Source organism: Tarenaya hassleriana, unplaced genomic scaffold (assembly GCF_000463585.1).
Source record: "Tarenaya hassleriana unplaced genomic scaffold, ASM46358v1 Cleome8, whole genome shotgun sequence".
NCBI lineage: Eukaryota > Viridiplantae > Streptophyta > Magnoliopsida > Brassicales > Cleomaceae > Tarenaya > Tarenaya hassleriana.
The window spans coordinates 4,338,275-4,361,840 of record NW_010970490.1 but is presented as its reverse complement, the minus strand read 5'-3'; the positions used below and the strand labels follow the sequence as shown (position 1 = coordinate 4,361,840).

The 23,566-nt window shown below is 38.7% G+C and overlaps 4 protein-coding genes, 2 long non-coding RNA genes and 2 other non-coding genes across 11 annotated transcripts; 1 reads left to right on the top strand and 7 right to left on the bottom strand.

Moving 5' to 3' along the window:
* Window positions 1-3,614: 3,614 nt before the first annotated feature.
* Window positions 3,615-5,459, bottom strand: LOC104802990. Its single transcript, XR_770130.1, has 4 exons — window positions 5,367-5,459; window positions 4,969-5,146; window positions 4,425-4,682; window positions 3,615-4,070 (listed from the first exon to the last, which is right to left on the bottom strand). It is a non-coding gene; the product is annotated as an uncharacterized LOC104802990 (long non-coding RNA).
* A 317-nt stretch (window positions 5,460-5,776) lies between these two features.
* On the top strand, window positions 5,777-7,310 carry LOC104802991 (zinc finger protein CONSTANS-LIKE 2-like). The gene is made up of 2 exons (XM_010526836.2): window positions 5,777-6,655; window positions 6,807-7,310. The coding sequence occupies exons 1-2, from the start codon at window positions 5,873-5,875 to the stop codon at window positions 7,167-7,169; spliced, it is 1,146 nt and encodes a 381-aa protein (XP_010525138.1). The 5' UTR covers window positions 5,777-5,872; the 3' UTR covers window positions 7,170-7,310.
* Window positions 7,311-7,399: 89 nt separating this feature from the next.
* LOC104802992 lies at window positions 7,400-10,249 on the bottom strand. 3 transcript variants are annotated; one of them, XR_002023740.1, is made up of 3 exons: window positions 10,027-10,249; window positions 8,121-9,914; window positions 7,400-7,612 (listed from the first exon to the last, which is right to left on the bottom strand). It is a non-coding gene; the product is annotated as an uncharacterized LOC104802992 (long non-coding RNA). The 3 variants fall into 3 exon arrangements; XR_002023741.1 differs by having other exon boundaries at window positions 8,121-9,748; XR_002023742.1 differs by lacking the exon at window positions 10,027-10,249 and having other exon boundaries at window positions 8,121-8,238; window positions 9,578-10,012.
* Window positions 10,250-10,954: 705 nt separating this feature from the next.
* Window positions 10,955-11,638, bottom strand: LOC104802988 (basic leucine zipper 43-like). Its single transcript, XM_010526835.2, has one exon. It carries the CDS (start codon window positions 11,616-11,618, stop codon window positions 11,094-11,096), a length of 525 nt encoding a protein of 174 aa, XP_010525137.1. The 5' UTR covers window positions 11,619-11,638; the 3' UTR covers window positions 10,955-11,093.
* Window positions 11,639-14,310: 2,672 nt separating this feature from the next.
* TRNAD-GUC lies at window positions 14,311-14,382 on the bottom strand. The gene has a single exon. It is a non-coding gene; the product is annotated as a tRNA-Asp (tRNA).
* A 121-nt stretch (window positions 14,383-14,503) lies between these two features.
* On the bottom strand, window positions 14,504-18,462 carry LOC104802987 (probable tRNA (guanine(26)-N(2))-dimethyltransferase 1). The gene is made up of 12 exons (XM_010526834.2): window positions 18,171-18,462; window positions 17,279-17,575; window positions 17,068-17,155; window positions 16,847-16,968; window positions 16,594-16,733; window positions 16,441-16,513; window positions 16,179-16,267; window positions 15,965-16,070; window positions 15,565-15,777; window positions 15,276-15,470; window positions 15,048-15,125; window positions 14,504-14,969 (listed from the first exon to the last, which is right to left on the bottom strand). The coding sequence occupies exons 1-12, from the start codon at window positions 18,264-18,266 to the stop codon at window positions 14,706-14,708; spliced, it is 1,761 nt and encodes a 586-aa protein (XP_010525136.1). The 5' UTR covers window positions 18,267-18,462; the 3' UTR covers window positions 14,504-14,705.
* A 136-nt stretch (window positions 18,463-18,598) lies between these two features.
* Window positions 18,599-18,672, bottom strand: TRNAI-AAU. The gene has a single exon. It is a non-coding gene; the product is annotated as a tRNA-Ile (tRNA).
* A 72-nt stretch (window positions 18,673-18,744) lies between these two features.
* Window positions 18,745-21,229, bottom strand: LOC104802986 (E3 ubiquitin-protein ligase At3g02290). 2 transcript variants are annotated; one of them, XM_010526833.2, is made up of 5 exons: window positions 20,949-21,229; window positions 20,300-20,733; window positions 19,687-20,113; window positions 19,390-19,490; window positions 18,745-19,017 (listed from the first exon to the last, which is right to left on the bottom strand). In XM_010526833.2, exons 2-5 carry the CDS (start codon window positions 20,471-20,473, stop codon window positions 18,991-18,993), a joined length of 729 nt encoding a protein of 242 aa, XP_010525135.1. In that variant the 5' UTR covers window positions 20,474-20,733; window positions 20,949-21,229; the 3' UTR covers window positions 18,745-18,990. The 2 variants fall into 2 exon arrangements, with proteins under 2 accessions (XP_010525135.1, XP_010525134.1); XM_010526832.2 differs by having other exon boundaries at window positions 19,390-19,499; window positions 20,949-21,212.
* Window positions 21,230-23,566: the final 2,337 nt, after the last annotated feature.

Below are 23,566 nucleotides of genomic sequence, written 5' to 3'. Positions count from 1 at the left end.
AAAAAAAATACAAAAAAATATGATAGATTTTTCAAAATACAAATACATATGAAAACAATAAAAACAAATAAGTCTATATAGAATCTTCATCACTTTCATCATCCGGAGTTGTATCATGGTCCGAAACGAATTCGTCTATATCGTCTTGTACGTGTAACGAATCATCAAGTAACTCGTCGTCTATGTCAGGAAGTGCAAGTGTCTCGTCGTAATCATCATCTAGTCGGATGGGAAGAACCGGATCTTCGAGTTGCTCTTGCATTGGCTCATCGAGATCTTGTGTTGTCGACGACGAATCCACGATAATTAATCTTCGTGGGTTAATCTTCAAAACAGCCGACCATTGATCTTCCCGTCGCCGTTTCACCGATGTCGCAGAATGTTTCGGATATGGAATGAAGCATACCTGGTCTGCCTGATCTGAAAGTATAAAAGGATCGTACTTTGCATATGAACGTTTCGGGTTTATGTCAATACCTCCCCATCGATTTTTCCGTGAGCCGCGTCCCGACGTTGTATCAAACCAATCACATCTGAATATGATTGTTTTCAACCCGACTAATCCTGGATACTGGAGTTGGAAAATCTGACGAAGAACCCCAAAGAAATCAGGATCTTCCGATGACCCGCTTTTTATACAAACTCCGTAATTGAACGTGGATTTATGTTTTCCATGATCGTAAGTGTGAAACGTGTATCCTCGGGTGAACATTATCGGCCAACAAATCCTTCAACTCCTTAATGAGCGGCTGTAAATACACATCAAAACTCTTCTTCGGATGTTCTGGCCCAGGAATCAACAATGTAAAAAACATAAATTCTCTTTTCATGCACATCTCAGGTGGTAAGTTGTACGGAGAAAGTATAACTGGCGATAATGAATACTGCATGCCAGACTGTCCGTACAGACTAAATCCATCAGTACACAAACATAGATACACATTCCTAGGCTCAGCAGCGAATTGAGGAAATACCATGTTGAAGTTTTTCCACGCCAAAGCATCTGATGGATGTTGCATTTCTCCATCAACGGTAGAATGCGAGGCATGCCATCTTATATGCGAAGCCGTTTGTTGTGATTCATACAAACGCTTCAATCTGTACGATACCAGCATATAGAACATCTTTTTATACGGAGTTTATCTCCGTACATTCTTACTCGGACGATATCTGTTAGTCCCACAGAATTTACACATAACCAATTATTTTTCTTCACCCCAGTACAGCATGCAACCATTTTTGCAAACATCAATCTTTTCATAAGGCATTCCCAAATTCTTCAACATAGCCTTCGTATCATAATACAATTCTGGAGCTTCGTTATTTTCAGGTAAATATTCACGCAACGTTTGACAAAATGAATCCATGCAATTTTCGGTGACATTGTAATCCGTTTTCATACTCATCAATCTTGATGCAAGAGATAAACGTGACTGACCTTCTTTACATCCTTCATAGATAGGATGATTTGCCATATCCAACATATCGAAAAACCGTTTTGTTTCGACGTTTGGCTCCTCCTGATCTTGTGATAAGTTTTGCTCAGCCAATGGCGCCCCAGGAAAAGCATCTGTCACCATTTCAACATAAGGATTTCTTACATCTTCATCTACATCATACCTCTGCTCGGCCGAGACATGTTGTCCCGTTGTGATTGTCCGAACTTCTTCTCCATGAAATCGCCAAATATAATAATCTTCGACAAATCCCCTTCGAAATAGATGTTTACAAACATCTTCTGTACTGCGATATTTAAAATTGCGACAACTTGTACATGGACATAGCATTTTTCCACGTTCTTGACACAACGGCTGCATAGAAGCAAAATTCATAAACTGTTCCAAACCGTTAATGAATTCTTGCGTTACCTCTTTTGTAATCGAATCAACTCTTTCGTATATCCACTGTCGGGACGAATGAATATTCGGATTTGTTGAAGAATTCATTTTTAGGAGAATTTTTGGTAAAAGAATAGTATAAGAGTGACTTAGAGAGTGGTTTGTGCGAATTATGGCCGGGTGCTTTAAATAGAGAAAGTTTCCAACGGATATCCGTTGGAAATCCGTTGAAAAGTTCGTTACCGTTACACTTACCAACGGATATCCGTTGGAATATTTCGAACGTTATAACGTTCGACTATTTCCAACGGATATCCGTCGGAATTATTGCCGCGTTTCATAACGTTCGAATAATTTCAACGGATTGCCGTTGAAATTCGTCGAACGTTATTTCCAACGGAAATCCGTTGGAATATACGTGGAAAATTTCCAACTCAAATATCCGTTGATATGCCGTTGGAAATTTCCAACGGATTTCTAACGGACGAATCCGTTAGACGTCCGTTGGAAATCCGTTAGAAATGCGTTGGAATTATTCCAACGGTATACCGTTGGAAATCCGTTGGAAAAATTACAACGGATTAATCCGTTGGAAAAATCCGTTGGAATTTCGTATTTTTTTTGTAGTGTAGATAACACAACTTGGACTGCCGAAGATCGAGCTCCGGGAAAATTCCAGTTTGAACCTCTAACAGCCTTAGCGACAGCAGCATATAGGGGAATTCTGAGAGCACGAGGGCCTGCAGCCCCAATGCGCTCTATAAGTGGCCCCATCCCTGTCCAGTCATCGTGCCAAAAAGTTGTTGTCTTCCCATTGCCGAGTACACAACTGAGAAATTCCCTTGCATGGTCCTTGTACCCAAGAAGTTTTCTGAGATGGCAAGACTGTCGCTGTGAACGCAAAGCTCCCCAGAATCCCCTCTTCTTAAAGACGTTTTCCTTCAACCAAGCCACCCATAGAGATCCCGATTCTTTAAAGATCATCCAAATACTTTTTAACCTGAAGATGGAACTGAAGTCCTCCAATCTCCTGATGCCCAGTCCTCCTTCTTCTTTCGGTTGGCATACTAGCTTCCATGCAATTCTCGCTTTGCTCCTGACTTCAATCGAGTGCTTCCACAGAAAGGTTGAACACAACCTGTCAATCTCCTTTAATAGATGTTTTGGGAGCATAAACACTCTACTCCAAGCGTTCACCATCCCGTAAATGACTGATGAGATTAACAAGATCCTAGTTGGGTATGATAGAAACTTATAGGTCCACGATGTAATCCTCTTCTTGACCCTCTCAAGTAGCGGCATGAAATCCTGTCGACGCAGTTTCCATGGGCCTAAGGGAATCCCCAAGTATCGGACTGGCATCAGTCCAAGGTTAAAACCCACTGAGGAGCTGATGTCCATAGCTTCCTGTTGCGTTAGTCCCCCCAAAAATAGCTCAGTTTTGCTGTGATTTAGGGTTAGTCCCGAGTATTCCCCAAAATCCCATAACAGCTCCTTGACATGCATGATTGCATCACTTTCCCCCTTGACAAAGACCATCAAATCATCCGCAAAAGCAAGGTGAGAGATAAGCGGAGAACCACACCTCGGATGCGGTGATAGCCTTCCTTGGAGCATGGCAAAGTCCAAGGATCATGACAGTGCCTCCATCGAGATAATGAACAAGTATGGCGAGATGGGGTCTCCTTGCCGGAGACCTCTTTTGCCCATGAAAAAGCCAGCCAATTCTCCATTAATTGCAACCGAGAAGGAAGGGCTGGTAATACACTCCTCCCTTGACAAAGACCATCAAATCATCCACAAAAGCAAGGTGAGAGATAAGCGGAGAACCACACCTCGGATGCGATGATAGCCTTCCTTGGAGCATGGCAAAGTCCAAGGATCTTGACAGTGCCTCCATCGAGATAATGAACAAGTATGGCGAGATGGGGTCTCCTTACCGGAGACCTCTTTTGCCCCTGAAAAAGCCAGCCAATTCTCCATTAATTGCAACCGAGAAGGAAGGGCTGGTAATACACTCCCTGATCCATCCAATGAAGACGAGGGGAAGGTCCAAGGCTCTTAGTATATCCAGAATGAAATCCCAGCTAATTGAGTCAAACGCCTTCTTGATATCGATTTTTAGCATTGCACTTGGCTCGGCCGAGGGTCTATTGTAGTCCTTTACCAGCTCCGCTGCAAGCATAATGTGATCACCCATAGAACGTCCTTTTTGGAATGCAGCCTGATTCCCTGAGATTAACCAAGGAAGTAGAAGTTGCAGCCGGTTAGCAATGATTTTGGAAATAACCTTGTATAGAAAATTACAACAACTGATTGGTCTAAAGTCCCCAAGGTTAATGGCTTCTGGGATCTTCGGAACCAATGTGATGATGGTCGCATTGAGCTCTTTTAGTAGTTTTCCATTGCGGAAGAACTCCATGGTTGCTTCAATTAGGTGATCCCCGACTGTATCTCAAGCTGAAACAAAGAACTCCTTCGGGTAACCGTCTGGGCCCGGCTCTAAGTTTGTCTCACCCTAATCATATTCTGACTTTACTTGAATCCGCGTTTAGAGGTTGAAGAAGAACATCTTCAGGAAGTTACCTTGAAGCGGTTCGTTCCAGAGTTCTTGCTGAATCTGGCTCGTGAGGCCAGCCCCTTCTGAATAGTCTCCGATCCTCTTGCAGTGTGGATCATGAATCAGTAGTTATAGCATCCTGATCTGCATTTCTCCTGTTAATATTGTTGTTTATGGGTTTTTTTGCCCTCTGTCCTTTTCTTTGTTCATATGTAGAAACTCCCATCCCACCTGTTGATAATGAACGAAACATGGTTTCCTTCAGCTCCCGCATCACTCAAAATCTGAAATAAACACATCCCACGAGTTAAAAAAAGCATAATGTAGTTGTACTCTACTGCTTATAAGTTGGATAAACTCTTCTATTTTGTAGTCATTGTACTTCCTTCGGGGAAAGGAGCAAAAAAAAATATGCAAAAAGATGATTCAACACACATAATAAAACAAAATTTAAATCCAGTTCATTAACATAAATCATATAGAAAAAAAGTGGAGCTTTTTGATGGTTGGGGATCAAGAAAAGACGATTCGGCTAAATCAGGAGAGAGACAAGAGAGAGATGATACTAACCTCTCGTTTAGGAACCAACCTCGAAGAGATCAGGTTTGGCAACTTGTGGCTCAGTTCCATCCTAATCTCTTGACTACATCTTACTTGGCAGTTTCCGATTGGCTGTCAGGAGCATCTTAGGCTTTGTCCTCGTCAGCTTTCTCTCCTTCCATGTATATCGGCATGTTCCACGTCGTCCCTGATGTGGCAAAAGCAAACAAAGTGAAACAAGTCAGCTTCATCTACATCCACACACAGGGACCACCTTAACACCAAAGATCACCGGCTAATAACATTATGATCTTCAAGGATATGAAACCAAAAAAAAAATAGTTTAAAAAAGTAAAAAATCATGCCAGAGAAATTCAAAACTTCGCAACTTTATACACAAACTAATATGGAAGCGAGGTTTATATTACCACATCGAGGCTGTCCACTGAGTCGGCAACTTCAGGCGTTACAACACTTGGAAACTTTTTGTCTGCCACGTGTCGGACACTGAGCAACTTACGGAAGCCCAATGAAGGGGAACATAGGAAGAGATTTTATTTTTCCTTATTACACACGAGAGTAGCATAGTGTAGTGTGTGATCTCTTCTCTTATACCAAAGTGTAACAAGAAACCAAGTATTTTGCTGGTGTTTAATGATTCCAAAAGGCCAAAGCAGCAAAAAAACTGTGGTCCCTTTGCTCAAAACTCCACAAAAACTCCGCCAGCCACAAGATGACCCAACAACTTTTGTATGCCACTAGTTCCACACCACTAGCTCCCGCCATGTGTCAGTATGGCCCTCAGAGGATTCTATCCTTCCTTCCTCTGCTCATATTTTCACAACATTTATAGCCCTTTCCCTCCCTCCAACTTCCCCTACCATCAGACCTCACATTGAGACACAGAGAGGGGTAGGAACATAGTTGATTGATTATGTTGAAGGAAGAGCGAACCAGCGGTGGAGAAACTGGAGAGAACAACTGGGCACGCATCTGTGACACATGCCGTTCAGCCGCCTGCACGGTGTATTGCCGGGCTGATTCTGCATACTTGTGCACGAGCTGTGATGCCCGTGTTCACGCTGCTAATCATGTGGCCTCCCGCCACGAGCGCGTCTGGGTCTGTGAGTCTTGTGAGCGTGCCCCGGCTGCCTTCTTGTGCAAGGCAGATGCCGCATCTCTGTGCGCAGCCTGTGATGCAGAGATCCATTCCGCTAACCCACTCGCTAGACGCCATCATCGAGTCCCAATTCTGCCAATATCTGGAAGCATGTCTGGTCCCATGGCCAATCACCACCCCAGTGAGACAGCCATGACAGATACAGAGAACGACATGGTGGTTGGTCGAGAGGAAGCTGAAGATGAGGACGAGGATGATGAAGAGGCGGCCTCATGGCTGTTGCTTAATCCAGGGAAGAACAGCGGGAACAACAATAATCAGAACAACGGGTTCTTTTTTGATGGAGAGGCCGATGAGTATCTGGACCTTGTGGAGTACAATTCAAGCATGGAGAACCAATTTTCAGATCAATACAGTCAATACCATCAAGATTGTGGGGTACCTCAGAAGAGCTTTGGCGGAGATGGAGTTGTTCCGCTTCAGGTTGAAGAATCCAGAGGTCAACTGCACCACGAACAACAAAGCTTTCAGTTGGCTATCACCTATGGCTCCCCAGGGGCACTGTACGGCAGCTACAACGGCTCCATGAACCACAGCGTGAGCTTTTCTGGATTTTCATCAATAATCTATCACCAAAGAGCTCAATATTTTAATTAGGAAGTCTAGACAAATAAGTAAATTTCCATGTTCAATGATTCTCTCTTGTCTTCCCAAGTTTAATTGTTGGAATTTTTGTTTCTGTGATTAGGTATCAATGTCATCCATGGACATCGTTGTTGTTCCAGAATCTACAGCAAGTGATATGGCAGTAGTCTCACAGTTAAGAGCACCCAAAGGGACAACAGATCTACTAATTGGTCCTCCAATTCAGATGATGCCCCAGCTTAGTCCAATGGACAGGGAGGCAAGGGTCCTGAGATACAGAGAGAAGAAGAAGACAAGGAAATTTGAGAAGACAATAAGATATGCATCAAGAAAGGCTTATGCAGAGACAAGACCACGGATCAAGGGCAGGTTTGCAAAGAGGACGGACATTGAAGCCGAGGTGGATCAAGCGTTCTCTACAACGCTAATGCAAGAATCTGGATATGGAATTGTTCCTTCATTTTAAAATCCCATGACATATAAGGACCTAAGTAAATGCTGTAAATTTCTTATGGTTTGGATTTATGCAGGTTGTTACGGTAGCTATGCATATAGGTCTGTATTTTTGCCTAACTATTAAGAATCAAAGGAGTATATCATTCGGTCTGCTACAATAGTTAAAAATAAAACATCCATGACATGTTAAATTTCTATCATATTTAACCTTCTGGCCAACTACTTTCACACTGGTGTCATGGGAGAGATGTATGCCTTGCTATAACTGGCCATAAAGAGCAAAGTAAAAGCAGATTTCACCATGCTTACCAGACCAGAGGAACCACAGAGGTGGAAAGAAAATACCTTTTGATCCTTGGCAATAGATTTTTTGTGCTACTTCCAAATCACTTGAAAGCGTACACGCTGGAAGATTCCACTTATGCCGCCTCTTGGCATAATCTTTTATCGCCTCTGAGAAAGAAAAAGGTTATGCTTTGCAAGATCTTGATTTGTTTGAGGCAAACATCATAGAGCTATTATCTCTCATCCATTCCCATGAGTAGCAGAAAACACTTGCATTAAGATAAAAGTCATACATTATCCGTGCATTTGTGTTAATAGGAATCATCCCGTGACATACTCAGACAAGTGGAAGTAAGGTAGTAACAACACTGAGAATCCTGAATGGACCACACTTTAATGAAAATGGTTAATCCACGCATGAATTTTGTGGTAAGCATACGGAGATGTTACTAATATTTTTGTCCTTAGGCATCTTGCTGACAGTAAACTACTGGCAGAAGATGTTAATTCTCCGATCCATCAAAGTTCACAAATGACATTCAGCTTGTGAAACGTATTTGTCACAACATCCTTTTGAGAAAAGGGCTATACTTTCTCACATTTTCTGAGGAATACGCTTACATAAAAGAGTGACGAGGCAAGGGGGAAGAGCAAGTGACAATGTACTCAGGCTTACCATTTTCGACACCTGAAAGAACCATATAGCTCAGCATATCTACCACTTGCACAAAACAGGTGGCTCAGCTGATGAATTCCTTTCTTCACACAGATATTATCTTCTAAAGATCTGAAAGCTGCCGATAAGCTACCAAAATAAATCACGTATACCATAACCATTATGCATATCTTACAAACAGAAATCATGTAATAGTAGCAAAAAAGAAACAAATTGTGCATCGTAAGTTCGTAACACAAAAGTTCTCTAAGGTATACAATATACATCAGAAATTCCATGTAAGAGTAACATGCTGGGCACGTTACAGAAACCATTTGACATAAATACTGAATCATCCAACTATGCATTCTATTTGAAACTCTGCTTCGGGATTTTGAGATGCAATGGAAACCAATTCTATTCCTAACTGGGTGTTAATATCTAGTGCTATATCTGAGACCTCAAGTGAAAAGTTCATCGAGGTGATGACTTTTAGCAAAAGGTCACTGCACTTTTGCACTTTTCAAGAGATATATGTAGATATTTTAGAGAATTTCTAGAGCCATGGAAAGTGGAGAATCTTCAAACTTACATTGATAACTTTTAACTGATCCTCGGGCCCTATAGATTAGATTCAATTTCTGTCATTGCTAGGATAGATGCCTAAATCTTTCACCAAAAAAGAAGAGAAATCATTCTCAACTTCTAAATGAATTGTTATAGTTAAAATGAACAAGTGATGGAAGCATCATAACACCAAAGTTCAGATTTCAGAGTACCCACCATATATCAAAATGGCAATTTCCTCTACATCACCCAGACAAAAGAACAGTTTTACTAGGGGGCTATAATGTATGTCAGAGAAGCTCCTAATTAACTACTGACGAGAAACTCGCAGATTGTCTGAAATCAACAAGCAAAGACTTCTCCCCCAAAACATAAAACAGAACCCTCATGGACTTGAATCTCGGATGGTTTTCACCCCAAATCATGGTAGTCAATTCTCTTTAGTAAATAAGTCACCAGAACCAAAAAGACAGATTAAGAAAGGGAGAAGTATAGATCAAGGTCTATGTTCAATCAATCGTCTTTGGAGCAAACATATAAAAGTTGACATGGCTCATTCAGTTACTACTTTTGTACAGACATCAAACTAAGACGCCCCGGAGTTCTGAAGATGTTACACATTTAATGGTACCAAAAGATGTTCTTTAGCCATTTGATCGGATCCCACATAATAACCATTCTAAGGGATCAATAGCGATTATCTTCAAAGATCTCAATGGTCATGGAGCTATTTCTACAAGCCTCACAAAAACAGATCATAACGAAAAGGGCAACAAACAGATCAATTACCAGCTTGCAATTTCAGTTTTCCTAAGTCCAATACTAACCATACACCGAAATGAGATAGAAGAGCTAAGCTACTGGAGAAAACGAAAGAAGATGAAAGAAGGAAAACGTATCTTCGAACAAACCTTTATGAAAGCATACTCGCTTTTCTGCTTTGGCGCTAAAGTAAGCTACGAAGTGGAAAGAGCGTTGCAAAATTCATTCCTTATGGACCACAAAAATGGATGTCCACTCACTCCAAAAAATGTACCATTGAAATTTGTCCCGCAACCCCAAAGCGTATCCGTTACTGCAATCTTATTCGACAAGCAAGCAAAATGAAGATATATGGGCAGTCGTATCCACGCAGCATTAGCATAACGCAAACAAATAAATAAAAGTTCCGAAACTTTCCAACTCCGATCCAACAGACAAGTGTAAACCCTTGCCCTTCATACGAAACCCAGATCAAAGTCCTGGAAACTGCTAAAGTAGCGTGGATTTCAAGGAATCCAAGAACGAAAACGATAAGAGCCAAGCAATCACATTTTCATAATTCCCAAAGCTGTTAATTCAGACGTAATAAGAAACATACCTTAGACCCTAAACCATGTTCGATTGATCAACCGGATCATATGGATCATTCATCGGTGGTAAATTTCGGGCTTCTCGAGATTAGCATTTCGCTCAACTTTCCGGGAAATCAAACCAAAAAGGGGAAAGAAAAGAACAACACAAACCCTAGGGATGATCGGAACGGGATGATTTACTCATCGGGCGAAAAGAATCGGAGAGAATTTTTTCCCCAGGGCAAAAGAAACGCCCAAAACGGCGATCACCGAGAATGGTCTTCACGGCTTACTATAACGCGGCGTCTGAGTCATCATAGTCAAACATGGGAAAACGAATGATGACGTGTCATCTGACTGAGCCACCGGCCCAAATGTAAAACCCAAAACCAAGCCCAGTTTCATTTTTCCTCTTCTATTCCCAATTTTATTTTCACTTGGTATTTTTAAAAATCCGACCAACTTTCTTTTGTCTTATGTTTTAGTTTCTCTCCACCTAATGGTCACTCTCTCTTCGCATGATCAATGATCATCAAATTGCATAAAAAGTAATTTTTTTTCCACTGAAATATATTCGCTGGTAAATAAACTATTGGAAATGATCCGTTTATTTTCACAGCTTCTTGTTTTTTTTTATATAATTTTAAAAATTCACCGAATTTTTAATGAGGATCGGGAAGTTATCATGTTTCCCTTTTTATTTTTTTGATAACCAGGATGGTTCTCCGAATCTTCAACCCAACTATATCCACTCTAGGTGTGGAATCAACCTTTATATATGGACCATTTTGGTCAAAAAATTACATCTCTTCCCACTAGTAGAATCGAACCCAATATCTTAGGGATGACTTTGTCACCTCTCAACCACTGGACTAACTGTGGGTATCATGTTTCCTTCCTTATAACCATTTGTTTTTTTTTTCCTTAAATTCTTAAATGTAACTTAAAAAACGCACGTTATCATGTTTCACGTACTCATGTTTCTGTGTATGACACAGACATTAATAAATGTTAATCCAAGATAACACTATCATAATGGATGGTTTTGCTCTGACATAAACATATCAAGTGGCAGATTTAATACAGAACTCAGCTAGTCCGAGAGTTCAGTTGTTGGATGAGTGATAATGGCTTCCAAGGAAGAATAATGGCTTCTCATCTTCATAGTGACGACAAGTTGACGTAGCTCAGAGGTTTCCTCTTTAAGCTTGACGTTTTCTTGGAGGACATGGTCATGGCTTTCAGACAACTGGTTCAGTTTACGGAGGAGCTGCTGATTCTCGTTTCTGAGCCGAGCCATCTGCGACATGAGTTCATCTAGGTGTCTCTGCTTCCTCATTCTCGACCTTCTTGCGGATTCTCTGTTTGATATCATACGTCTTTGCTTTCTCTCTTTGATGATGCTTAGTTGCTGCTCTTCGTCGGAAGTTGAGTTATTGCTGAAACACGGGAGCTGCAGATTCAGTTCCTGAGCCTGGGGGTGGATGCATGATGGATTCAGATACATGTTTACGTGAAAATCATGCATGTTGTTGGTTGTTCTGGTGAAATAGGATGAATGAGGAGACGGGCTCGAAGGAACGAGGAAGTAAAGCCCTGAACCATCACTTGGCTGCATGGTTTTCAGTGTAAAGAAAGACGAAGTGGCTCAAGCTATTGTGTGGCGGAGGATGGATGAGAAGGTGTGTCATTATATACTGCATGAGAAAGGGAAATGGGACCCACTGTTTGCAAATTTGGCGGCTTTAATTTGTTACACACGCTTATAGATAGATTGCTTTTTAGAGAAAACCCATTCGGATCATGTCCTTGTGCATGCCATGCTGTTCATGCATGAGAAAGCATAGGAGAGGGAGATCATATATAGCCATCATGATGGAACATTAATTAGGGAAGTTTCATCATCATATCCATGGCATGCAATGGTTTTATGATATCCATGCCATGCAAGTTATATATCAATTCAAAAAGAGGGTGAACTAATATATATATATATATATCGATATTAACGGTTTCATGTTTTTTATAATTGTAAAATTAACTTTATGGTTCGGCCGATCCCACCACCACCACCACCAATGGCAGAGACACTTCACCTATATGATCTCACATGGGCCCCACATCGATTCTTGTGTCTGTTTTGACCGGAGGGTCCTCCTAGTCAAGATTCTCCATTTCATTCTAAATTAGATTTTGGGATTTCATATGCAATCCAAAAAAAAAAAAAAATATTAGGAGCAAACCTATGCACCTATTGGTGGATCGATGACACTTGTCGAGTGATCAAAACATATAACCCTCTCTATATTTGTGTTTAGTATTACAGGAATTTATTCACCTTTTATATCCCCAAATTTCAGAGTATATATTAAATTAGTGTCCAAATATTTGAGTGATTAAAATTTGAAATTCTATCTCGCATGTATTTAGTTCCTAATTTTGTAAAAAAAAAATAATGATAATTTTATCATTTTGAATTTATATAAATGTATTTTTGTAATTTTCAAGAAATATAAAAATAATGTCGTAATTCTTACAAATACAAAATATATTTTTATAATTATGTCCGTTACATATAACAAAATTGTGAATTAAAATTCAAACCCTACCTATAAATTTGAATTACAAACCTAAATTCAAATTCAAATATTGTATATCTAATTTTCTGATATAAAATATGCAAATCAAATCCGATATAAAAAAAAAGACCATTATTACATATACTTACCACTATAGGCCCAAACTATGTTTATCTTTTAATATTATTTTTCATCACCAGTTGCTAAAGTCTTTCTCTTATTTTGCATTTGCATGTGTATGTATGTATGTCTAGCTTTAGTGATGGAGATGTGCATTTTTTTTTAATAAAGCATATGAATTGATGCTTAGTTTTGGGATTCATCACATATTCTTCTTTTTTCCGCATATCTTTATTAGTATAATTGTTTTTCTTTAATTTATGACATCAGCCAATCAATCAATTGATTGATTTATCCATCCTCGTTAAAAAAAAAAGACATTATCAAACTACAATGATAATGATATTGTCGGTCAAAAAGAAAGGCTCTACAATGGTTTTGTCAATAAGAGACATATTTTAGTAGAAAACCAACTTTTTTCCAGATTATTATTAAATATATAACACCTTTAAAACTATGCCCTGAATTAATATTTAAACCCTGATTAATAAGAACACTAAAAAGGATTTTTCAAAAACGTAAATATTTTACAAAGGCTTTCACAATGGTATTATTTTACTAAAAAAAGTTAGTATAACAAATTTCATTAGATAAATTATCGACATAGTCTCATCAAAACACACAAAACCAAGTTCATTTTAACTTCATTTTGAACTTCTTAAACTCGATGTGAGAATCTAACCCTAAACACGATCGATACACTCAACATCTAACTCAAGAAGCGACGAATGAAATGTGTGTTTAAAGATAAAATAGAGAAGAAGAGGAAAGTGTTGAAATAGAAACAAAATATGGAGATTTGATATGATTGATAATAATTAAATATAAAATATAATTGACACGATATATATTTTATTCTTAATTGATATTATGTCTTTAATTATTATCAATCATAATATCAATTAAGAATAAAATATATATCGTGTCAATTATATTTTGTCTTATTTGTTTCATTCAATAACTTTTTATATAAATGTATGAATTATTTTCATTGTAAAGCAACAAGAAAAAGAGATGTAGCAATAAAAGTGTTTCCATTCTTTCTTTTATCTTTTGTTCTTTCTTTCTAATTTAATTTTCGCATTTTTTATTTTTCAATAGAAAGGTTACGTACGTACATGAGCGGAGTTTGGAGCTTCTTTCACGTAGATGTATATATGTATATATATACGGTCTCATTACAGACTTATGGAGGCAGGGAAAGGACATCGAGAAAATGTTCAAGGTAAAAGGATGTAAATTAAAGCAGGGACCCATGACAATTCACAAAAAAAAGGCTATATATATAGGTATGGAGTAAGCTCACGAAAAAAGGGTTTTCACGCATGATGGTGATCGCCATCCATGCAAGTCTCAGTCGGCATCCATGCATGTAGCAAATTATCCAAGAGTGGCAAAGCTCTTCTTGAGGACTTTTCACGAGATAATAATCGATATATTAAGCTTTAAAAAGCTCCACTCATAAGTCCAAGAGAGTGTAATGTGCGCAATAGCATTTTAAGAAAAACAGGAAAAATACATTCCAACAATAATATAGTAATCCATAAACGGACCCACCATCGATACTAACGGAAACGACATCGTATTGTACACAGGAAAAAGAAAAAGTGACGCCGTTGCCGGGGATCGAACCCGGGTCACCCGCGTGACAGGCGGGAATACTCACCACTATACTACAACGACTTTGCTGTTCGAAACCATAATCTTACCAAGGATTAAAGCAAAAGCATCGAAATTTTTTCAAACTCGGATAAATCACGGGATGATTTATGCCTGGTTTCGTCCGACCAAATTATATTCTAGGTGGATCAAAAAATTTATAAAGAATTGATGAAAATGGGCATTATTATTCCGTAATAAAAAGGCATAAAAATAGAGAGAAAAAAATGTCGTACAAAAAACAAGACACATGGCTGCTGCTGCTGCGGCGACTGGCTTTTCTCTAAATAAGAGGCTTCTCCGATGTGAGACCATTTCTCTTCTCTCAAGAGAGCTCAAAACAGGGCTTACGACGTGGAGGAAAGATCCTCTGTTGTCTTTTGGCGTTTGGGATCACGCTCCTCCTGGTCCTTGTCTTCTTCCTCTTCTTCCTGGTCGTGGTGGAGATGGCCGTTGACAGCTTCAGGGCCAAGGAGCGAGATGTGTTTGCTAGTGATAAGGCGACCTGCCCTCACCTTTGGACCCCAATGCTTTTCTGGGTTCGGCAGAAAGCGTGCTACTTTCTTCGCCTGTGCCTTGCTCAGCGACCCAACTTGACGAGAGAAGTCCGCCTTCACCACAATCCATCATAAAGTCACTACCTTTTCAGCTTCTGTAAACCTCCACCCAAGAGAGAGAGAGAGACCAACCTGATGAGATGGTTCCTTGGACAGAATCACACTTCCGGGCTGATCAGGTGATTGAGCCTTCACTGGATGATTTTTAACCTACGGTTCATAACCAGATCAGCCACCATTTCTATCACCGGAAAGGATATGCTCAAGAACATGTTCAAGAAATGTGATTATGTAAAAGTTTAAAAAAGTTCATGCCTTTTTCAGATGGAAAAACAAAGAAAAGACACATCTCTCCCTTACCCAGCAACGCATGATGTCCCAGATGACTTCCATTGGAGCATCTGTCTTAAGCCCAAGTGGGTTCACATGGGTCCCCGAGATTCGGTACTTAGCATTGATCACTGCTGATCTGAACATCGCAGCTGACGGTGAAGTGCATTTTAGGGTTCCACAGAGATTGTGCAAGCTCAAAAACAGAGGAACATCTGGTAATTCCTGCAAGACAGAATCCAAATCAGATGCAACTTTTCAACGATTCATCCTCCGGCAGCCTGGCTAATAAACATAACAAAAATCCTGAGTATCTTGCCTCTGAAATTGTGGTAAGCACAGCACAGATCCGGTCATAAGCAGGATATCTATCTTTCATGGATTTCACACCGTTTAGGATTGAAGCCACCCATTCTTGATCGTGTATGGGAGCAGACCATATCGGTCCACCCATGTTATATTTCTTCCCGCAATGGATGCAATCCTGAGGAACAACTGGACCAATTGCCGGTAGATACCGTACACTGTTATTCTGCAAACATGAAAACAAATAAACGAGAATGAGAATACATAAACAAACGTGTAAAAAGACTCAAAATGTATAATAAAACGAGGTGCTGGAGAAAAACATTATGCAGCCATTTAGTATGGTAACATCCTCTAATATGAACCGATTTTTGAATTAATTGTACAGAGGATGTCAAAATTCTACCACATACCTTAGGGAGAGATCTTCCGACAGTCTGAAGATGAAAAGAATCACAACCGGTGCATTGGTAGACATACGAAAGCTTGAGAGGAGTGTTCTTCATTGCACTTGCCGAGCTGCATTTCATTTACCTTTGGGGTTTTAGCCATTCGAAGATATTTAATTGAAACATAAAAGATACCTATAACTGAGGTTGCATGTTTGAACCTATAAAGGAAACTTACGTGTAGACACGGACAAAAACACGAACATAGAAATCCATTTGCACAGACAGGACAGGTACAATGTACCGCTTGTAGCGATTTGCATGACTCTTCATCGCATGGAAGATAACACAAGTCAAAGCAAGAAGACGTAATAAAACAAACGAATAAAAGGAATTTAAAGAACAAGAGCTGTAGGCTCTACTCTCTAGCCTAGAACCGAGAATAGATACAGCAAGAAAAAGCACCAAGTTAAACAGTGTTTACTGAGAATTACAATTACCTCGATGCTGGCAAGGAGGATCCTCAGAGCCATCTCATGACAATATTTCCCTCTCAACGGATAAGAACCATATCTGATTGACAAAGGTTAGGATGGCTAGCAAAAGATCGGAGATAATATGTTGTAAAGGAAGGAGTGAAGGGCGATCTTTACTTGGAATAGCAAACCTCTCCATTTCCTCCACATAACACTGCCATGTCAGTTGCCGTACACATCAGCAACCCACCATCAACAACTGATTGGACAGCTGAATCGAGGAAGATAGATGGTGAACCGTATGGATCGAGATCAACCTATGAAATCATTGACCAAAATAGTTAACAAAAAATCAGTCTAATGAAAAGAGTAGAAAACAAGCACATCTATTTAAATAATGAATTTAATGATGTGATCAATGAATGCATACCATATCGAATTCTTTTGGGTGGGTGAGCATATATACACGAGCATCAGTATGATGAGACTCGACCTTTGAAGACACCACCGAGCCATTGAACTTTATGTTCCTCCGGCAAGCTTCCACCGATGCTTTTAAAAGGAAAATACCAATAGTATATAATCCATGGATGCCATTACCTGAGGGGAAAAAGCATACCGATATTCTTTTCCCAAACAAAAAACAAATACCTTGGTCATTGTCTAGTGCCACAACTTGACCAATTCCCTCAACTTCACGAGCATATCTCAAAGCCCTTAAACCGGAAGCTGACAGTGCCTGAAAAAAACAGTACACACACAAAAAAAAAGACAATGTTATACAACTATAAACACAATACATTATGAAACATGACAAGAAAGAACTATTTATTACTGTCACAAGAAAAAAACATAGGAGAACCTCAAGCACTCTCGGTGGCTTGAGCTCCCTCCGACCCGTTTCCTCGACGGCCTTGGAAGGTTCTTTCGATGCGGAGCTCGGCCCATCTTCGGGTGCCACTTCATGTTCTCCATTAGTCTTTCCATTATTCATATTGTTCTTTTCACAGGGAGCTTCTCCGGTGGCAGATTCGGAAGCATCCTTGTCAAGCACTTTCCCAGCTGATCTATTTCTTTTAGACAACATAGCCTCATGTTCTTGTTTGCGCTTCGATATAAATGCCCTTAGGACAGCAATAGACATGTCCCTGTTGTTGACCTAACAATTAGACAAGCAAACAGTTCAGCTTTAACACTCAGAACCCCATAGCTAGAAGCAAACATTATCTTTCGCACCAAATACTAGTGATTTTAGGACAACCAAAAGGAAAACTTCAAAGCGGAAATCTTATCGGAAACTTCAAAGCGGAAATTCCTATAGAAAGCAAAAAATCTTGAGTGCCATCTATGGCAGTTCCTTACATTCAATCAAACCAAGTTCTTGTCAGCAGCCAAAGCAATGGCGTTGACACTTATTCAGAAAACAAACAACCTATAAACTCAAATTAACCGATGAATAAAATGCCCAGACTAACTACAAGAACAATCCTAAATTTCCCCTCATCAAGGATTAGTCGATATCTATTGATATACATTGCAAGCAATTGTTAGTATGGAGTAACACTTTTCATCGGAAGGGAATCAATAGGAGTCGAATAAAATCCAATAAACTATGCATTTTTCAACATCCAGGAAAGGAAAAAAATGGAAGCATCAAACATAAAACCCACCAGGCAATTACCTCAAATCCTATAATCTACAGAAAACAGAAAAGGGGGGAAAAGGAAAAATGATAAGAGAGAAGATTTTGGAACCTGGGCCTTGTTGAAGAACACTTGGTTCTTCTTGTGCATGAGAATCTCCGCTTCTCCTTCCTTGATAACGGTATAATCACTGAGATCCGTTTCCATTGCTATCTCACAAACTCGATCTCTCTTCACGAGCACAAGCAGACAAATTTACTCTCCGACAGGATTTCTAAGATTGAAACGAACAAACCCAAAAACAAGTTTACGCGGCTATGTAGGAACGCGTCGAATTGCTTGATAGGAATTGGGAAGAACCCTAATATTTCCCAATACCTTGTGAGGTTAGTGGGGGAATGTGGGGGGGGGGGGAAGCGTGGGTGCCTGGTGGTGTGGTGGAGAGATATGGGAGCCATTCAAGAGATGCGGGGTCTGGATGAAAAGTTTCCAAAAAATTGGGGCGAAAACAAAATAATAAGCTAAAAAAGATAAATAAATGGCCCATGCAGGTCTCGAACCTGCGACCTTCGCGTTATTAGCACGACGCTCTAACCAGCTGAGCTAATAGGACGCTGCGACTATCTGCAACAGCCATTAATGGTTGTTAACATTTTCTTCTATTACGTGTTGGACTCGGCTCACATATCTATATGTTTTTTAATTCCACACTTTAATTCAATAGATTACATTCATTTTAGTTTGACATGAAAATACCCACAACCAAAAAATACATACCAAGAGTTTTTTGTTCTTGGTTCCTTGTTTTTTGGGAGGTTTCCTCATTTGGCATGGAAAACATTCTTTTTCTCTCTTCATGTTTACCATTAGGATCGAACAATATTCACAAGCAAAGCAAATCTACGCTTCCCGGGCCGACAAAGGCCAGTGATCACGGTGTTTCGTTGAATTCCATCACCTGCAAAGGACCGAGAAAATCTCAGAAGATGAGAAGAATTTCAGATCGAAAACTGAACCACCGTATGTTTCAGTGAGAGTTCAGTTCTTTGCTGAGCTATAGCAGCAGATATAGTATTCCTTCTTCTTCTTCATGCTATAGATCAGACATTTTCAAGGGACATATGGTTTTTGTTCTGTCTTGAAACATCTATACGTTGAACCTTTGTCTAATGACTACGAGCCTCCTTACCCGAGTCCCTGCCTTTCTTGAAGAAGATGGAAAGAGAGAGAGAGAGAGAATCCCCCCACAAATGGATAAGAAGGTGAAGAGCATGTGAAAAAAACAATGGAAACACTGCAGAGGGACATGGGAGAAGAGAGAAGGGGTTACCTTTCCACAAACAGGACAGTTTTCACTTCTCTCCATCCACTCGTAAATGCAGCCAAGGTGGAAATGGTGAGAACACTTGGTAACAATCTTGGGGTTCTCCACTGTATATTCTACACATGAACATATAGTTTCAAAATCAAAACACGTTGATATAGGAATCTCATCAATTCGAGAGCTAGATACAAAGAACCGAGATGTTTTTCTTCGTGTTAAGTATCTAACTTTACCAGATGTAAAAAAACAGATGAACAGGAAGAGTGGCATCGTTAAAGAAACCACGCACGAAGATTCGGTTACCTTCGAGATACGTTGGACAGACATCTTCATCTTCAGACAATACATACATTGTCTCGTTACCAGCCGTCGTCTTTGATTGCATGATTCTGAGCGTGGACTTAGAGTACCCTTCTTTGGACCCATCTTCAGGGACAGACTTACTAACCCATTTGCTTCCGATTCCTCCCAGGCCAAAAGATTCAGAATCCACATTGCTATCACTTCTCAAGGGTTCCCATTCCTCATGGGAATGGCCTGAGCCCTTCTCACGTCTCGAGACAAGTGAATCACGTTGTGACGGGAGGAAGTACCTAGGATCAGTGTCATAAGGCAGAGGCCTTGGAGTAGAAGGGAATGTATCGGTCAGAAAGTTGTCATGTGAGGCAGTGGAAGAAGTTATTGACCCGAAACCTTCAAGGGAAGATGTGACTGAGCGGGGAAAGATGTACTGCCAAAAAACGATGGTCAGAACATAAAAAGATCACTTTTTTCGTGGATTCAGAACGTAAAACATTACGAAATCCAACATCATCATCATCATCATCATCATCTCTTTGACGTGCAAATTGAGAAGTCAATGGTAACAAAGACAATCATGAACCGTAAGCGCGAGCGAGCAAGCACATGAACATACCACGTTAAGGAAATTATGAACAAGGCATCTCAAGCATGGGCAGTTCCTATATACCGAGCTGCTCGAATTCACGTGCTCTTCAAAATCCTCGACCCGGAAACAAGAACTGATAGAGCCCATCTTCCTCTCAACTCTTCTCTCTTTCCTTATGCTAATCTGAACTGAATATTTCATTTAGCTCAAGCCCATTACCAAGATTTTGCCAAAAACTCCTCTACCCTTTCCCAATAATGAATCTGAGCTTCCTATTTAGAGAACTCCAATGCCCCTAAAAGTTTTGGCAGGCAAGCTGGTTCATAGCTTCCAAGTTACCTTCGGACCGAGCATGAATGTTTCCTGAATGACCAGAGATGCAGTAACAGATGCCAGAAGCTAACAAGCAAACGATCCAACCAATGCTCGAGTAAAGCCTTTTCAAATGCATCAAAACTCATCTGAGATTGAATCAGGGGAGTGAAATTAGTCAAGTGAGATGCATGCAAGAAACTTATGGAAGCCTAATTTCAAACGAATGCAATAAATTTAGGGGACAAAAGGAAAAAAAAACTTTCTTCGGTTGAGAAACAGAGAAAACCCACTTCGATTCACTCAAATGATCGACTAGACAGATTAAAAAGCTCCGAAATTTTGATCGAGGAAGAATACTCACCTGAGATTACACCGATCAGAATCAATCGAAACCCATCTCTAGAGACTTACAAAGAATACGAATTCAAGAAAATACAGAAGATTCGGAAGAAGAGCAAACGCTCAAAGAATCGAAACTGAGACGACAAGACGCAAAGAAGTGACTCGAAAAGTTCTCCCATTCGGAGACGACATAAAGAGAGAGAGAGAGAGAGAGAGAGAGAGAGATGGAGACAACGAACCGACGAGGGACCCAAGATGGGTGAAGTTTCAATTTTTTTCAAACGAAGAGAAAAAATCAAAACTTGTTTAGATTCAAAGAAAATTCAAACGCAGATTTTTTTTTGGGAGTCTTCTCTAAATTTTTTCCCGTTGGCGAGAAGAAAGCTTGCAGGAAAGTATGAACAGTGACACAGTTCAGTAATGTCGTGGATTATTGATTTTATGTATGAAATAATTTACTGAAATTTAATTTATTTTACTATTTATTTATAAATTATATAGTTTATACTGAGCAAGTAAATATGTGTATAACTTAAATTTTTATATTCATTATTATGCTTTATGTTGGAACGTTTAGTAATATTGTTAACGCACAATATTAGGTGGTTGTAGTAGTAGTTGTAAGGTTAAGTTTGTGTATACTCATGTTCCTTTTTAATGAGTTGTTACGGGTTGTTAGTCGAATGTGTTCAAACTCGTACGCATAATCAGAAAGCGTAATTCTTATATATTATAATTTTAATATGTTTGAAAAACATTTTAATTTGTATAGTTTTTTTTGGTATAATATAATTTACATAGTTGACATGTAAGTACAAGTATAAATGGGTTATGTATGTTTATGTTTAGTTTTTTCACTTAAACTATATAATTTGTTGATGCCAAAAAATTAAATAATGAGATAAATAACTTGTCTAATGCTGGAAAATTATAATCATACAATCGAATTAATATCACATCATGATATTTTATGTTTGATAGAAATAAAAGATTGATGAAACATAAATGTTTTGTATACTTGATTTATTGGTTTGGTATCATCGTTGTGTTATGATTGTCCTCTATTCCCGTTCTGCGATACCTGAAAAAAATTTAGTGTTTAGATAATGAATAATATAAAATTGGAAATCTTCTATGTAATCATTTGAGTAATGATAATGAGTTTCATATACCTTTGTCGATATTTTTTGATGATGTCAAGTTTTTCATCTATATAAATCTTTGTAGACAATGATGAAGTGAGTGATAAAACACCTGATTCATAAAAACTTGTAGTAAAATTAAACTAATGCCTTGATTTTATTTATCAATGTATATATGAAAAATCCATATAGATGCATATGTTTTAAGAAGTATCGTCGAGAATATTTGGGATCACAGCAGTAACAATCATGATGCTCCTTCTGACATTCAACTTGTCCATTTGTGAACGGATATAGGCTGGAAGTTCATCCCAAATTGAAAGCTTTACGATTTTTTTTACTGTTTATTAGTTTCAAAATACATTTAGTTGAATTAAAAATAATTGGGTAGTTAAAATGATATTAAGTGCAACGGGATGTAATAGTTCTAAACTTACTCTTTTAATAATAAGCGGAGAATGATTTTCTGTGTCGATGATGACAATCGTAAATTTGATCCTTATACTGAGACTATAACTCCAACAATATCTACAACATGAGAGAATATAATGAATATATATATATATATATATATATATATATATTAATTGAGTATATTTCATAAACCTAGTAGGTCATCTTTTTTTTAATGCCAATGCCAACAAATCACAGTGTGGACGAATCCGAAATTTCTCCGTGCAATATTGAAATTGGTAGCATCTACTTGTGTAACAGTAGTATGTGTCGTAAAACAAATACGAAATTTATTATCTGTTAACTTGTATGTGTTTTTTTTGGTAAAATTTTAAAATGGGTTATTTGGAATATATCTATACAATTTATTATGTTCTTATAACTTTCTGCATTGTGTTGATAAATTTTTCCTTCAACAACATCAGCCTGCAAAATTGAAAATCGCGAAATTAAGAATGCTTATCATAATAAACATTATAACGGACATTTTCATCAATTAGTAAAAAACCAATGTCACCGAATGCACTTCCATGTAAAGGATTGTTTTCATTCCATATAAAAAATTAAAATATGCCACATAGATGATGATATGGAGATGAGGTGGCTTCACCACAATATTTTAAACTCAATTATTAATATATATAGATTTATAAGGATTTAAAAAATCTTTTTTGGCATCTTGACTGTGTATGAAACCGTATTAAGACAATTACTATTTCTAGTTATTTATCTTATATTTTATTTTATTTGTTACAGCCAAAAAAATATCCATACTTGTTTTTCCGTACATGAGAACACTTACAAACGGTTTCGAAATTCTTGAATAATTTATTACTAATAATAACGTGTGAATATTTTGAGTAACTTAAATTTTTGCTCTTCATATAAAAAACACAAACAAAATATAAATGTAAAAACTGTCAAATTAAAAAAAATCACAGTGGGTTGTAGAGAGATGGGCTTTTAGTCGGGCCCAACTCAAAGAGATCCATACTGGGTTGGGCTCAGCCCATTTTATTGAACATATACGAATTTTATAGAT